The following is a 13020-nucleotide window of genomic DNA, read 5'->3' as shown; positions in this document are numbered from 1 at the left end:
AAGTGTACACGGTTGCGTTAAGAATCGCTCGACTTTTTAAGGTTACATTGCATACAGACGTTTTGGAATTCACCCAACATTTGATGATATTTCTATAAAAAAAATCATGGAAAAAACTTTTTTGGAGACAATATTGAGGGAAACTATTTTTTGTATTAAAAAATGTTATAATATGCATATAAATATGCATTCAAAATCTTTATTTAAATATTTATTATGCAAGGAATAGGGTACCGGAATAGTTATTATCTTTCTAGTTGATCTGCATATTACGAGTACGTCAGAAATGCAAAAAAAAATATTTATTCTATTTTAATATTTGATAAGTCTCTTTGTGATAATTTAATTAAATTATACATTAGGGATATAATTTTTAACAATAATTCAATGTATAAAAATGTCTTTATGTCCCCGTATAGTATTTTAAGGATAACGGTAGCTTAGATGTAACGTTAGCCAAACTAGTTTTTTTTGTTTCCTCGTAAAATTTGATACAACAATTTATTGAACATACTGTTACGAAATTATATTTGAATTCAAATATAACGGTTTTAACGGGTGGTTTAAAGTTGCATCATGTTTCTTAACCTTTCTACTTCTGTAGACTTCTTACAGCAGTTAACATAACTGTGGATATTATTAACATACCCGCGAAACATACAACATTGAATAAAAGCTTTGAGTTGATCATTGTTGAAGTTTCATGAAGCTACACGAAGGAAGATGGATAAAACACCGTTTTTTAAAATGTAAAAACGTAACAATACGTTTTAAATTAATCACCAAAAATCATAATTCTGTAAAATGTACCTTTGCTAATAAAAGTTCTAAAACCTAACTAAGTCTGTTGTCAAGCACCTAAGAGAATGTATTGCAATGTATTTTGTTATTGTATCGTCCATGTGTGGAATTTGTTTCATTTTCCTTCTTAAAGTTAGAAATAAAAATTTGGTTACGGCCAGTATTCAGCCAAAATTTGGTCACTACCGATACTTCAAAAAAATAAGTAAGAGTGTGGGTGTGTTCGTAAATACAGTAAATTTGTGCATCACTGATGCCACGACCTGCAAACTTTCGCAACATATAACTTAATGATGCATTGCTTGCACAAATTTGCGTCATCACTGCCAACAATTTGCATTAAAAAACGTTTGACGTAAAGCAATAATCGCAAATATGCTTTTTCGAACGCTAAACTTTTAATTTGCTGCAGTGATGCAATCATACTGAATTTGGGAACACACCCTGTTATATTCAGCTATGCCAAATCTTATATACCCACCATCAGTATAATTCGGCCACCGATTTCTCTTCATTTTGTATAAAAACATTTATCTGGTTTACCCAATTCGATAACTACACCATTTCCAATTGAATTTCAGAATTTTCTTTTTGCATTGCAGAAATTTCAATTTGTATTTAAAAATTTTCTATTTATATTTCAGAAATTCCTATTTGTATTTCAGAATTTATAAATTATACTTAAAAAATGTATAATGTTATATTCAGAATTTTCCAATTGTATTTCAGAACTTTAGCAATAACTATTGATGTCAAATTTAGCCCGATAGGACATTTTGCTCTAAAAGTTTTCGATTTCGATCGATTTAAAAAGTGATGGATTTCAATCAAAAATAGTTCTAGAATAAAGACCAGCTAATAATTTAAAAGAGCTTGTGATAAACATTAATTCAGAAGTATTTAAAATTATGTTTAATAAATATATAACATCTATTTCACATATCTGATAGATTTTAGTAAAGAAACATGTACATATGTATATGAAATATGGTTCCTAAGGTCAAAACAAAATTATACATTGTGAAACCAAAAATGTATATTTTCATAATTTAAAATTATTTATAGAATAGCGTATTTACGATTATGTATATCGGTAAAGGTAGTTTATAGGTAATGGTAATTGCGTTATTTTGGTAACGGTAGCTTAGCGTTAACGGTAGTCGAGCTGAAAGGGTATTTTAGGGGTAAAGTTAGCCAAACTATTTTTTAATAGATTAACCTACACTTACATATATGTAGCTTAATTAGAATTAAAGAATTAATTATATTGTAAATAAAATAGACGATTTTGTTTTATTGTGTTTTTTTTTTATTTAAATTTTAAATAACTTGGTTAATACATAATATATTTTGAATATATCATTTGTTTTGCTGTTTTTTCTTTTGTTTCTGATTTATTTTCTCATTTTGTATTATCTTAAAAACTACCAAAATAAAAATATTGATTTAGTATATTTTGTTGTTTAAATCTATTTTGTTTCATTATTTGAAAATAATATTCGCTAATCGCTTTTATGATTTCTTACAAATTTGTGATTTTCATTATTAATTTTTTTATACTTATTTTTGTTTTATATAAATTGCGCAACGCATTGTTCTTTTTTTATGGGTTTCATCATCTCACTTCATATTTTCTTATAAAATAAAGTACACATTGAATTAATTGCAATTGTGAAAAGGTTTGAAGAGGGACAATAGAATTTGGAATATTTAGATAGAAAATTTACAATACATTGATTTAGTACCTAGATCAGTTTGTATGTATTCGTATTCGTATTAACGTATCTACGTATATGTTTTGTTTGTATGTATATTTGCAATGCAATAATTATAAAATAATAATAAAATATTTAAACACAAAAACAAATAAACAGGGAATGGGAGAAATATATTTCGAAAACAAAGAAGGAAACTTTTATGAGTTAAAAATAATAAAAAGAAAAAAATTGATCTAGACAAACAAGTGCGACAAAAAAATAGATTAGATTTCTCATATGTTTACTATATGAACATCTAATTATGTACTTTGAATTGCTTGGGAAGTTAAACAGCTAAATGAGAAGGACTGTGTGGTGTTAAGTTATACTAAAGGGTTCATACTTCTGTTAATTGTTATTAAATGTTATTTGTTAAAAAATAAGCATAAAGTCGAAACATAGAGACGAGACACTTTTAATAAAATAAAAACAAAAGCAAAAGACAATTAGTCTCGGCTCTATTCTACTCAATGGTCTAAACAATATTTAAATATTTGTTTGTATGTATGTGTGTGTACATGTTTTGAATTTATTGTTTCGTTTTGTCTAACAAAATAACAACAGAATATTTTAATACTTTTTTACAATCTATGGACTTTTTAAAATAAATAAATGTAGTATTTCGATTTTTAGTTTATGTTTAATTTTTCTTATGTTTTCTTCACATTGGACAGACAACTAACTCCAAAAGTTTGTTCTAAACATGATAAATGTCGAATACTTGTGTATTCGGTTTTAGTGTCGTTCAGTAAATTTCTCTCTTTTTGCCTTTAAATTTAATAAAATGTAAATATTGTTGTTTTAGTTCTGCTTTTGTTTGTTTGTTTCGGATTGTTTAAAGAAGCCCTTAATCATATATTGAGTGTTAGGATGTATAAGTATATGAGGGTGGCTGAGTGTGAGTGGCTGTCCGTGTCTATTTCTCTGTATAAATGTCGGTTTTCGTTTCACTTTCACTTTTTAAGTTAAGCACTTGATACAATATTTATACGACTCGGGTTGTTGTGGTCGTATATAAAGATAGACTCAATTGGGGCCATAACATCAGGCTCCACTAGTAACGGCATCATCACTATCTAAGAAATCACTTGAAGCTACTGGCACCACTTGAGGCTTATCGTCTGTATCGTTATTAACATTGTCATCACGATCATCGTCATCCTCATCGTTCAGTGGAACCTCTGTGGTTGGCTCTAGGAAATCATCGGCAACTTCTTGTTTGTTTTCATTTGTCGATGCATTTGCTGCTGTAGCTGGCAGAGGCGGTGGCGTTGTTGAAAGCATGACTGGCGAAGTGCTGATTGCAGCTGCACCATCTCCCATGCCACGCTCGATTGGCATTGCAGTTGGTGTTATGGGCGATGTAGGTAGTGAGTCCTGGGACTGTTGACTGAATTCCTGGTTAGGACTTTCTCTTGTGAAGAGACCCATCTTGGCTTCAGATGACAACGAGGCTGCTGTTGCTGCCGCCGCAGCTGCTCCCACGGCATTGACATTTACATTCGGATCGCTGTTAGTTAAATGAGGCGCTGCAACAGGAGCTGGAGGGCCGCTCACCAAATGTGGAGGAGCATGCTGAGGATGAGTGTTATGACCCGCTACAGCAGTTTGTGGTGGTTGATTGTGGGCATGATACCGTGGTATATCAGCTTTACGCCACAGCGTTATTTCCTGTTGCTTAAAGTAGCGACGGTCTTCCGTGTCCATCAACACCAAATTGAGAAAATATTTTACTGAGAATTTCTTGTTGATGTCACGCATCGTGGGTGTAAGATTGTAGCCGGCCAAAAATACACGTATAGGTATACTTTCACCCTTAACGGGTGCTCCATCCATTATTTCGAACTTGGCAATTGTTTCGTTTTCCGTAAACACATTCGTTCCGCTGCCTGTTGACTCCCGCTTAATAATGGCGATTTCCATGTGTTTAATTTTAATGCGCACCAACAGGAAATATATTTTACCGATAATCGTGTCCTTCAAATGGTATTTACTCTTGTTGTATTCAAACTCAATATGCAGACAGTCTTCAATGCCCACCTCCATTTTGATGGGATTATTTACATCCGGATAACTGCAGAGGGTATGAACAGCAATATCGACTTCTTTTGTGATGTCACTGATGCGGCGTACTATGGTGACACGTAAAAAGTAACGTAAGCGAACATTCGAACCATTGTAGATTTCAAACTGCTTCTCTACGTTGGGAAACTCAAACGGATAACTACTGTATTGAATGAGATCTCCTGGGCGTGCTAGCGCTTTGGCTAAACATTTAAACTCGTGATGATTGCCACGGTCGTAGAACAGTTCAATCTGGCCAATGAATTCGATTTTAATACCTTGATGTTCCAATTTGCTACCAGGTTTTTTAAGTGTCACATTTACCTGCAAAAATAAATAAAAATAAATAAAAATAATGTTAATAAATAATGAATATCAATAAGCCTACGAGATCATAAATTGTAATCAGATTTTATTAATATTTTGTTTCTTCAGATGCAGCTATTTGTTAAAAAAGAAATTGTAACGTTAATTATATTAAATTTTTAACGAAAAAATGTAGCCACTAAACAATTTAGTTTGATCTTAGAAGATAATAATATTATAATGAATTTATATTTTGATATTTTCAAAATTTAAGCTTGTTTATTTAAATACAGTGAATGTCACTTAAAATCGTACACCATCGTAGTCAAATTTTATTCATTAGTTTTAGAAAGTTGATGTTTTGGAAATATTTTAAAATGCTATTATTATATTGTCTGTGTTATTACCTATCAGAAAATTGGGTATAATTTTAATTGCCCTTATCCACAAATAAAAAAATTGGGTAAGACTGTCAGTGCCCAGAATATCAACGCTTCATTTAAAATCGTAAAGGCACTAAAAATAGCAAATGATAGCCTACAAAGTATTAGGATTATTTAATATTAACATTTTTTTTTAATTTTTAAAGTTTTAATTATAATTTAATATAATTGTACGAATTTAAGTGAAATATGAATTTTGTGATGTTCTTTAATTTTTATCAATATTTTTTTTAACGAAATGAGGTTTTGTTAACTTTTTTGTTGAAATACATATTTTTTGTTCCAATTAATAAAATGACTTTTAATTTTTTATATAATCACCTATTATTGCCTGTATAATTTCATAATATTTAAAAAAAAAATATGTTGTACGATTTTGAGTGACACTCACTGTACATAAAAATTTGTTCTAAGGAAAAAGAAATATAATTTTTTTTTACAACTTGTACGTATCTTAAGGAGTGCACACTTTGTTTACACTCAACGGAAATTGGTACCTTCCCAGTTGGCCAGGCAGTCATAGACGAAATTTTCGTCGACGATGTCTTCAGGACATTTTATAATTTGTCGCATATACGTTGTCGTGTTTTAAGCTCCATTGTTGATTAGCTAACGACAATTTCATGAACTTGTCTTGAATAAAATAATATTGAGAACAAAGTGAACGACAAGTGCATGCATTTTGTCCTGTATCAAGCCACATCCACGACAAGATGAGCGACAATGTCTTCATCTGATCGTCAGTAAAATGGTTGTGAGGACAAAATTAACCACAATTGCATGCACTTTGACGTCTTTGAAACTATATTGACGACCAGAAGGGCGACGAAGTATTTAACATTTCTTCATTTAAACTATATTGACGACAAACAAGACACTTGCAATAATTTGTAATGTTTTTATCAACATACAAATTTAAAACATTTGACTTGTTGTCATCTTAGTTTTTTTAAGTTTTTTGTTGAGAAAAAAATCCAAAATTGCGGGACTTTAACAGAAAATAAGAAAACAAAACAAACAAACGCAAGAATGAACGTATGTTATTCAGTTGAGTTTTTAAAGTTCTAGTGAAAGGTGGTCTTAAAGTGCTTAACGGCGAAAAAAAAGTAATGAAACAGTGTGACGAAGAAACCTTCATATCTTTTGCTATTTTTTTAAAAGATCTGAAGGTTTATCGTCACACAGTTTCAAAAGCCATTAAACAGTATAAGGATGACTTGAATATTGAAAGAAAATCTGGATCCGGAAGAAAAAAAGGTGTAACAGATTTTGGAAAGGCAAAAGATGTCGAACTCTTTCGAAGATACCGAACACTTCTATCAGAAAAGCTAATATTAGGTTGAAGTCGTTTAAAGTTCCTGATCGCAATGCGTTAAAGAACTTAGAGCAAACGAACGAGCGAAATAATTGAGGACAAGTTTTATAAAAAAAATACACCTGTTGTATGATGGATGATGATACTTATGTACTGGCAGACATATTACAACTTCCGGGTCAAGATTTTTTGATGGACGAGGTAATGTTCAAGAATAATACCGGGCAAAAAAAAACAAACAAACTCCCCCATGTAATTAAATGTTATAAAGTTTTTTTTAAAAATTAATTAAATAAGCTGTTTAATTTTAGTTACTTACAATTTTTATTTGTATAAATAAATATATTTAGCAATAATAAAATGAAAATATCTATTTCTATAAAAAATATGGTGACAAAGTGGGAATATTGTCGCGTATACTGTCGTCAATGACAATATGGAAGATACAGTCGATAACTGTCATCAACGACGACATGAGAGAAAAGTCGTGTATATAGTCGTCGATGACAACTTTAACCACATTGTCACTCATATGATCGTCAACGACAATGTGCATGATAATGTCGCTCACATTGTCGTGTACGATTTAAGTGCCCTTTGTTCGAAAAAGTCGTCAACGATTTGTATGGGCTGTCGCCTACGTGTCGTCTAGGATTTAACATTGTCGTGTACGCATCGTCGACGTTGTCTTGAAGACATGGCCAACTGGGTAAATTTCTCTGAGCACACATAGTACCCGTATATGTGAGCAGCGTTGCCGCTTTGGTCCAATTGGACCAAAATTGGTAGTTTGAAGTTAACAAATTGACTTTTGGTAGTTTGGTTGGTTTGTTCCGATATTTGTCGTATTTTGGTAGGCTACGATATTTCTGAATACATAAGTATTTTTAAGAAGAAAATAATTGAAATAATAACGAAAAAACTACTTATGTTAAGCCAAAATAATAAAACTACATATTTGCAAAATATGAAGATAGCATTTTCTTAAATATTTATTTTAGTCAGGTAAATGTGTATTTATTTAGTAGTGTTAAGTTCAAAAAATGCCAAAGGGCTCTCAAAACTTTTATTTTCTAATAATATGTGTTAAACTCTGCTTCAATATTTCTGTTTCATCTGACACTTTAAATGTCCAATTATGGAAATTAGGACACGTAATTTATTTCTATATGAAACTTATTTGTGTTGAATTTTTTCGGGATATGCTTTTAGGAGTTTTATGCTCGTTTAAGTAATTTTCGGAAGAGGGCCTTATATGAAAGCTATGTTCAATTATGAATATAATTTTTTGGTGTAATTTATTTGTAAAAATGTTATTTAATATCTATATAAATCAAGCATTTATGACGGATAATGTCTTATTTCTGGAGGACATTTATATGGGGGCTATGTGAAATACATGGACAACCAGCCAGACAGACGTACGGAAGGACATCGTTAAATCGACTCAAAAATAAAATCTCGAAAACTGAACGATTTTAACATATTTATGATTGTAGTGTTATTTACTTTCTTCCTCTGGGTAATTTTATAGCAGCAATAATATAATTATATAGTTAACTATTAATTTTGAAACGAATCCATATAGCATTTCTCAAATATTTTAAATTTGGTAGGTTTTGGTAGGCTTTGGTAGTTTTTAATTAGAAATTTGGTAGGAAAAATATTTTATGAGTGGCAACGCTGTATGTGAGATTAATTTGAAAAAAATGAGAGTCGGTCTACTTGTTATACATACTACGCTTTCAAAAACATTCATACAATATACAATGGGTGTTCACAAACTAATAACCAAAAATTGTATTTAATACAAGATACACGATACAAATTGTTGTGAATTCAGCAAATAACTATTTTTATTAAATTAAACACAAAAATAAAATTTTTCTTGTTTTATTATTAATAAAACAAATAAAATTGCTGTGCTGATTTGTTTATTTTATTTTTCAGCTTTTTGTGCTTTGGCATTTCTTATTTATCAACTTCACCAAATTGACTTTAGACGACAATTTGTAATATTTTACAGTAAACACTTCGGGAAAAATTGAATGTGACGACCACTTGAAAATGTGCTACGATATGATGGTAAAGATCATTTGGTTGTGCTCATATGTAACAAAAATTACTGGCAAGGAATTGAATTTTAACTATTTTTTTTTCGTATAACGTGTTCGTTTTATGTATTTCATTATTATTCATCAATAAAATATTTTATTTCATCCGTTAATTTTTTGAGATAAAGTTGTATAATTATTGAATTTGTACACAAGCATAAATCGGACTTTATTTTAAATTTATATCAATTTTTTAAATAGTACATCATGTATTCTCTGATTTGTAGTTAATTTATTAATTAATTTGTCTTTTCGTTTTAAAGTTACAGCTAAAATTGTGGATAAAGTAAATTTTTTCCGAAAAATAAAAATATATAAAATTTGGACATATTTGAATCCAATGTGCGACGTATGAATTAGTTAGAACTTAAGGTATTTTCTACGAAATTCAATTGAGACGTACACAACACACTAAATATTTGCTTAAAAACGTTTATCCCTAGGTCTCCACGTAGCAATTTTTATTGCTAAGCTCAAGCAATAACGTCGGCAGAGCAACAGCAGAGTGATTGCTGATTGCTTTAGGTGGAGAAAACGTTCGTCACAAATACAAAATTTTCAAAGCGAGAAGTTCTATGAAAAACTGTGGTTTATTTTACGTTAAATGATTTTTTCACTAATTTCTTTGTTTTTTTGTTTGTTTTGGTTCTTAAATAAATTAAATATGGATGAATTAATCGCATCGAATCATAGAAAGAAGAAATTTTACATTAATGACAACTGAACTGACAGCTTATTGCTTAGCAATAATTGCTCAGACAATCAGCAGAGCAATCATTGCGCAATGGATTGCTACATATGGCAATTTGCGGTCTACACTCGCAAATTTCATTGACGCAATCAAATTTGACAATTGCAGCAATAAATATTGCTACGTGGAGACCTAGGGTATGTGTATAATCACTTTATACTTGATCAATATTTATTTAAAGAAAGATACAAAACCACAACTGTAGGTTTTTATTGCATTTACATTAAAATTGTAATATTTTAAATTCATTACTCATAGTTTCACTTTAATAATTAATTCATAACAGCTTTGGGTAATTTGGATGAAAACATAAATTAACTTAACGATTTATGGTAATTACGTTAGAACTATTATTTAAGCAATTAATTTTAATATTTTAATAATTTGCCCTTTTTCTGTTATTAATTTCTAGGAGTGGGTTTTATATGGGAGCTATGCTTATGGTGTAAAGAAAGTTTAATTAGCACTGTGTGCTCATTTTGATATGATATCGATATATGTATTTATAACTTGTATCAGCACTCAACCAAAGGCATTAAGACTGTTGCTCCATCCTCATTATAGATTTGCCAGATGGGCTGGTACCATAGTTATCTCCTGAAGGTCGTGTTCGCAGGTAAATTGAAGGCAGTTTGTGATGGTCCTTAAGGCTGCATTTTGCATCATAGTTTACCACTGACCGGCCAATCGTCTTGTAGGTTGCTAGCAAGGTTTCTTTGTCCACACCCCAAGTGCTGCCGGCTAGTGCCTTGAGGACCTTGTTCCTACTTCGCAGTTTATACGTGATTGCAGCGGCGTATGCTGATCAGGTAAAAGGCTATCAAAAATTACACTCACTGTCGACCATGATGCCTAAGTTGAGTTTTACCTCCTTCTTCCAGGTAGTGAAGAGTGTTACCGATGACTTTGTTGGTGATAACTACTGGTTACGTTAAGTGAAGAAATTGTAGATTTCGTTGAGATAACCATTCACCATACCGCAAAGCTCATCAACGTTGTGACCTGACGCCAAGATAGTGCAGTCGTACGCATAGGTGATCATCTCCACCTTTTATCGTCATTACATTTCTCCGATGATATCTTTTTGAGAGCTGAATTTGAAGTTTTTTCAAATAAATTTTTTGATATTGAAAAAACACCTTTTCCACCGTTTTTTTAATATCAATTTTCACATATTCTCTTTGCCATAAAGATGTTTTATAGGAAACTACAAATTATTTCTAGTGGATATTTTGGTTCTAGAGCTATGAAATATACTTCACTACCTATTGTCATAATACTAAATATACATAAATAATTGCATACAAATCGGTAGAGTCGTTTTGTTCTGTTTGAAATTCATTGAGGGTAGGCTGGTAAAAATTTGTGGTTATATGTATTTTTTGATGCCAAATAAAAAATGCGACAAAAAAGGTTTTCGCAAAACAAATGAAAACTAATTTTCTATTCTCATGCCTAACAAATATACATACAAATTGTTTGAGCCGTTTCGGAGGAGTTTGAACACAAACATTGTGACATCAGATTTTAATATATTAGATTGTAAATGGCTTACTATTTTCATTTTAATATGATTTAAAAGGAACATTTGAAAATATTGGCAACCGAACTTCAGTTGCGTTGCCAGAGGGCAACCACAAATTTCTGTGGTTGTCATATGTAATACCATTTAAGCAACTAACAACGCAACTGAAGTTCGGTTGCCATCCATAAACGATCCATACATGTTTTTGGATTTTATTGAATACAGATGAAAGACTTCACTTGTCATTTGTAAGCTTAGCTTTCGGTGATTTATAATTTTTTAGTAAATAAACTGAATCTAAAGGGCCGTGAGTATCGCGTAATTTTAAATGATAGACAATGGCTTTTGGAATTTTGGAATAACCCGGTTCAGAAAATTTGTGTGTGATTGTTTGAATGTTTTTATGGTTCATAAATTGCAGAAGATCGGTTGAAACAGCATACTGTTTACGATCCTACTTAGTCAACGTTGAAATAAATAGATATATAGATACATGAACTCTGAAATGAATTGGGTTACAACATTATTCAGCTAATCTATTATATTTGATATGTTCGTAATAAATACGCTTTTCAAATGATTTACAAACAGCTTCCCTTTTTCAGTATCATCATGTACAAACAAAAACCGGGTACCTATATGTCATTAAACTGGTTTTTGTTGTTGTTAAATTTGTACTTATATTAAGCAAGAAACATTTCAATTATTATCACTACTTTAATTTTACAATTCGTTTAAGATTTAAAACGAAATCAACATTTATCACATTTAAAAAAGGGGGTCAGCCATATCAGAGAAATATAGAAAAGCAATGGACTACGTAATACATCCGTTTAAAGTGTGTTGTTTTCTATTGCTCTGCATTTATTCAGGCTACAACATCTCAGTTAAAATTGTTAAAGATTTTTAATAGAAATGTTTTTAGAAAAAGTAATAAATAGGAGGCGAATGCACACAAATTAATTAACAAACAAGTGGTGGTTGGTGATGATGACGATAAAATTTAGCCGCTACCCGCTCCCTGTACGGGGCGATGCGGTGGCAATCTGTGTCATTTAACTTAAATGCAAACACAGCACCAACAACAACAACAAATCCCAATGAACACACAAACAAACACAATATGTATGAAAAATACCGATGAAAAACGCACAATTATTAAATTTACATAATCTCTATTACTGGCTAAATGAAATATATTAATTATCCTTTTAAGTTTACCTTGCCGGACACGGTTTCACCATCATAATAAAGTAACATTTTTTCAATTTTACCATCCTCTCCCTTGACTTCAGTCATTTTTTTGTTTTCAGCACCATCGAAAACAATATCGATTTCGGCCGATTGTCCAAACCCCAAAAAGTTCATATTCGTTTTGATTTTTTAACAATTTGCTGCAGAATTCTCTTAACAATTGGAATGTTTGTAACGTTTAAATATTCGCGTAAATAAAATTTTATTAACAAAAAACTGTAATTTTTTGGGCGTTTTGTTGAAAAAAATTCTTTTGCTTCGTTTGATTTGTGAATTTTGATAAGTTTGACATTTCGGAGTGTTGCCGTACTTAGATGACTGACTAAGATAATGTTGGTAAACTTGTACACGTCTTGTGTTGTGTGGCAATGCTCAATGTGGTGAATTTGTTTGCATTGACATTGCCAGTTTTAATATTTGTTCAAAAAACTGTTATAATCAGTGTTGCCACTTATGTGTAATTACACATATCGTGTGTAATTTTAACTTATACTAGGATGGTCTGGTGGCCGAAATTCTACCACATTTAAAAGGCATTTCGGACAAAGTTGTCCCGTTTTGGAAATTTCAAAAGGTGGCAAGTCTACCAAATACAGTTTAGAACCAGTAGGCGTAGTACTGGTTCCAGGATAGACTTGCCTGGACTAGACCGTCCAGTTTTCGTCGGGACAGACCAGTTTTAGAGTCTAA

At 31.1% G+C, this 13020-nt stretch overlaps 1 protein-coding gene across 1 annotated transcript; it reads right to left on the bottom strand.

Moving 5' to 3' along the window:
* Nucleotides 1–2087: 2087 nt before the first annotated feature.
* Nucleotides 2088–12636, bottom strand: Vps26 (vacuolar protein sorting 26). The gene is made up of 2 exons (XM_065507017.1): nucleotides 12298–12636; nucleotides 2088–4946 (listed from the first exon to the last, which is right to left on the bottom strand). The coding sequence occupies exons 1-2, from the start codon at nucleotides 12442–12444 to the stop codon at nucleotides 3603–3605; spliced, it is 1491 nt and encodes a 496-aa protein (XP_065363089.1). The 5' UTR covers nucleotides 12445–12636; the 3' UTR covers nucleotides 2088–3602.
* Nucleotides 12637–13020: the final 384 nt, after the last annotated feature.

The sequence above is a fragment of the Calliphora vicina genome, chromosome 4 (assembly GCF_958450345.1).
Source record: "Calliphora vicina chromosome 4, idCalVici1.1, whole genome shotgun sequence".
NCBI lineage: Eukaryota > Metazoa > Arthropoda > Insecta > Diptera > Calliphoridae > Calliphora > Calliphora vicina.
The sequence above is the reverse complement of the archived record's forward strand: the minus strand, read 5'-3'. Positions and strand labels throughout refer to the sequence as shown.

Excerpts from the sequence above, each read along its gene's own strand:
- Vps26 (XM_065507017.1), bottom strand. The coding sequence starts at position 12,444 with ATGAACTTTTTGGGGTTTGGACAATCGGCCGAAATCGATATTGTTTTC. Across the intron at positions 4,947-12,297 it reads GTGAAACCGTGTCCGGCAAG|GTAAATGTGACACTTAAAAA; the intron begins GTAAACTTAAAA and ends TTATTTTTGCAG.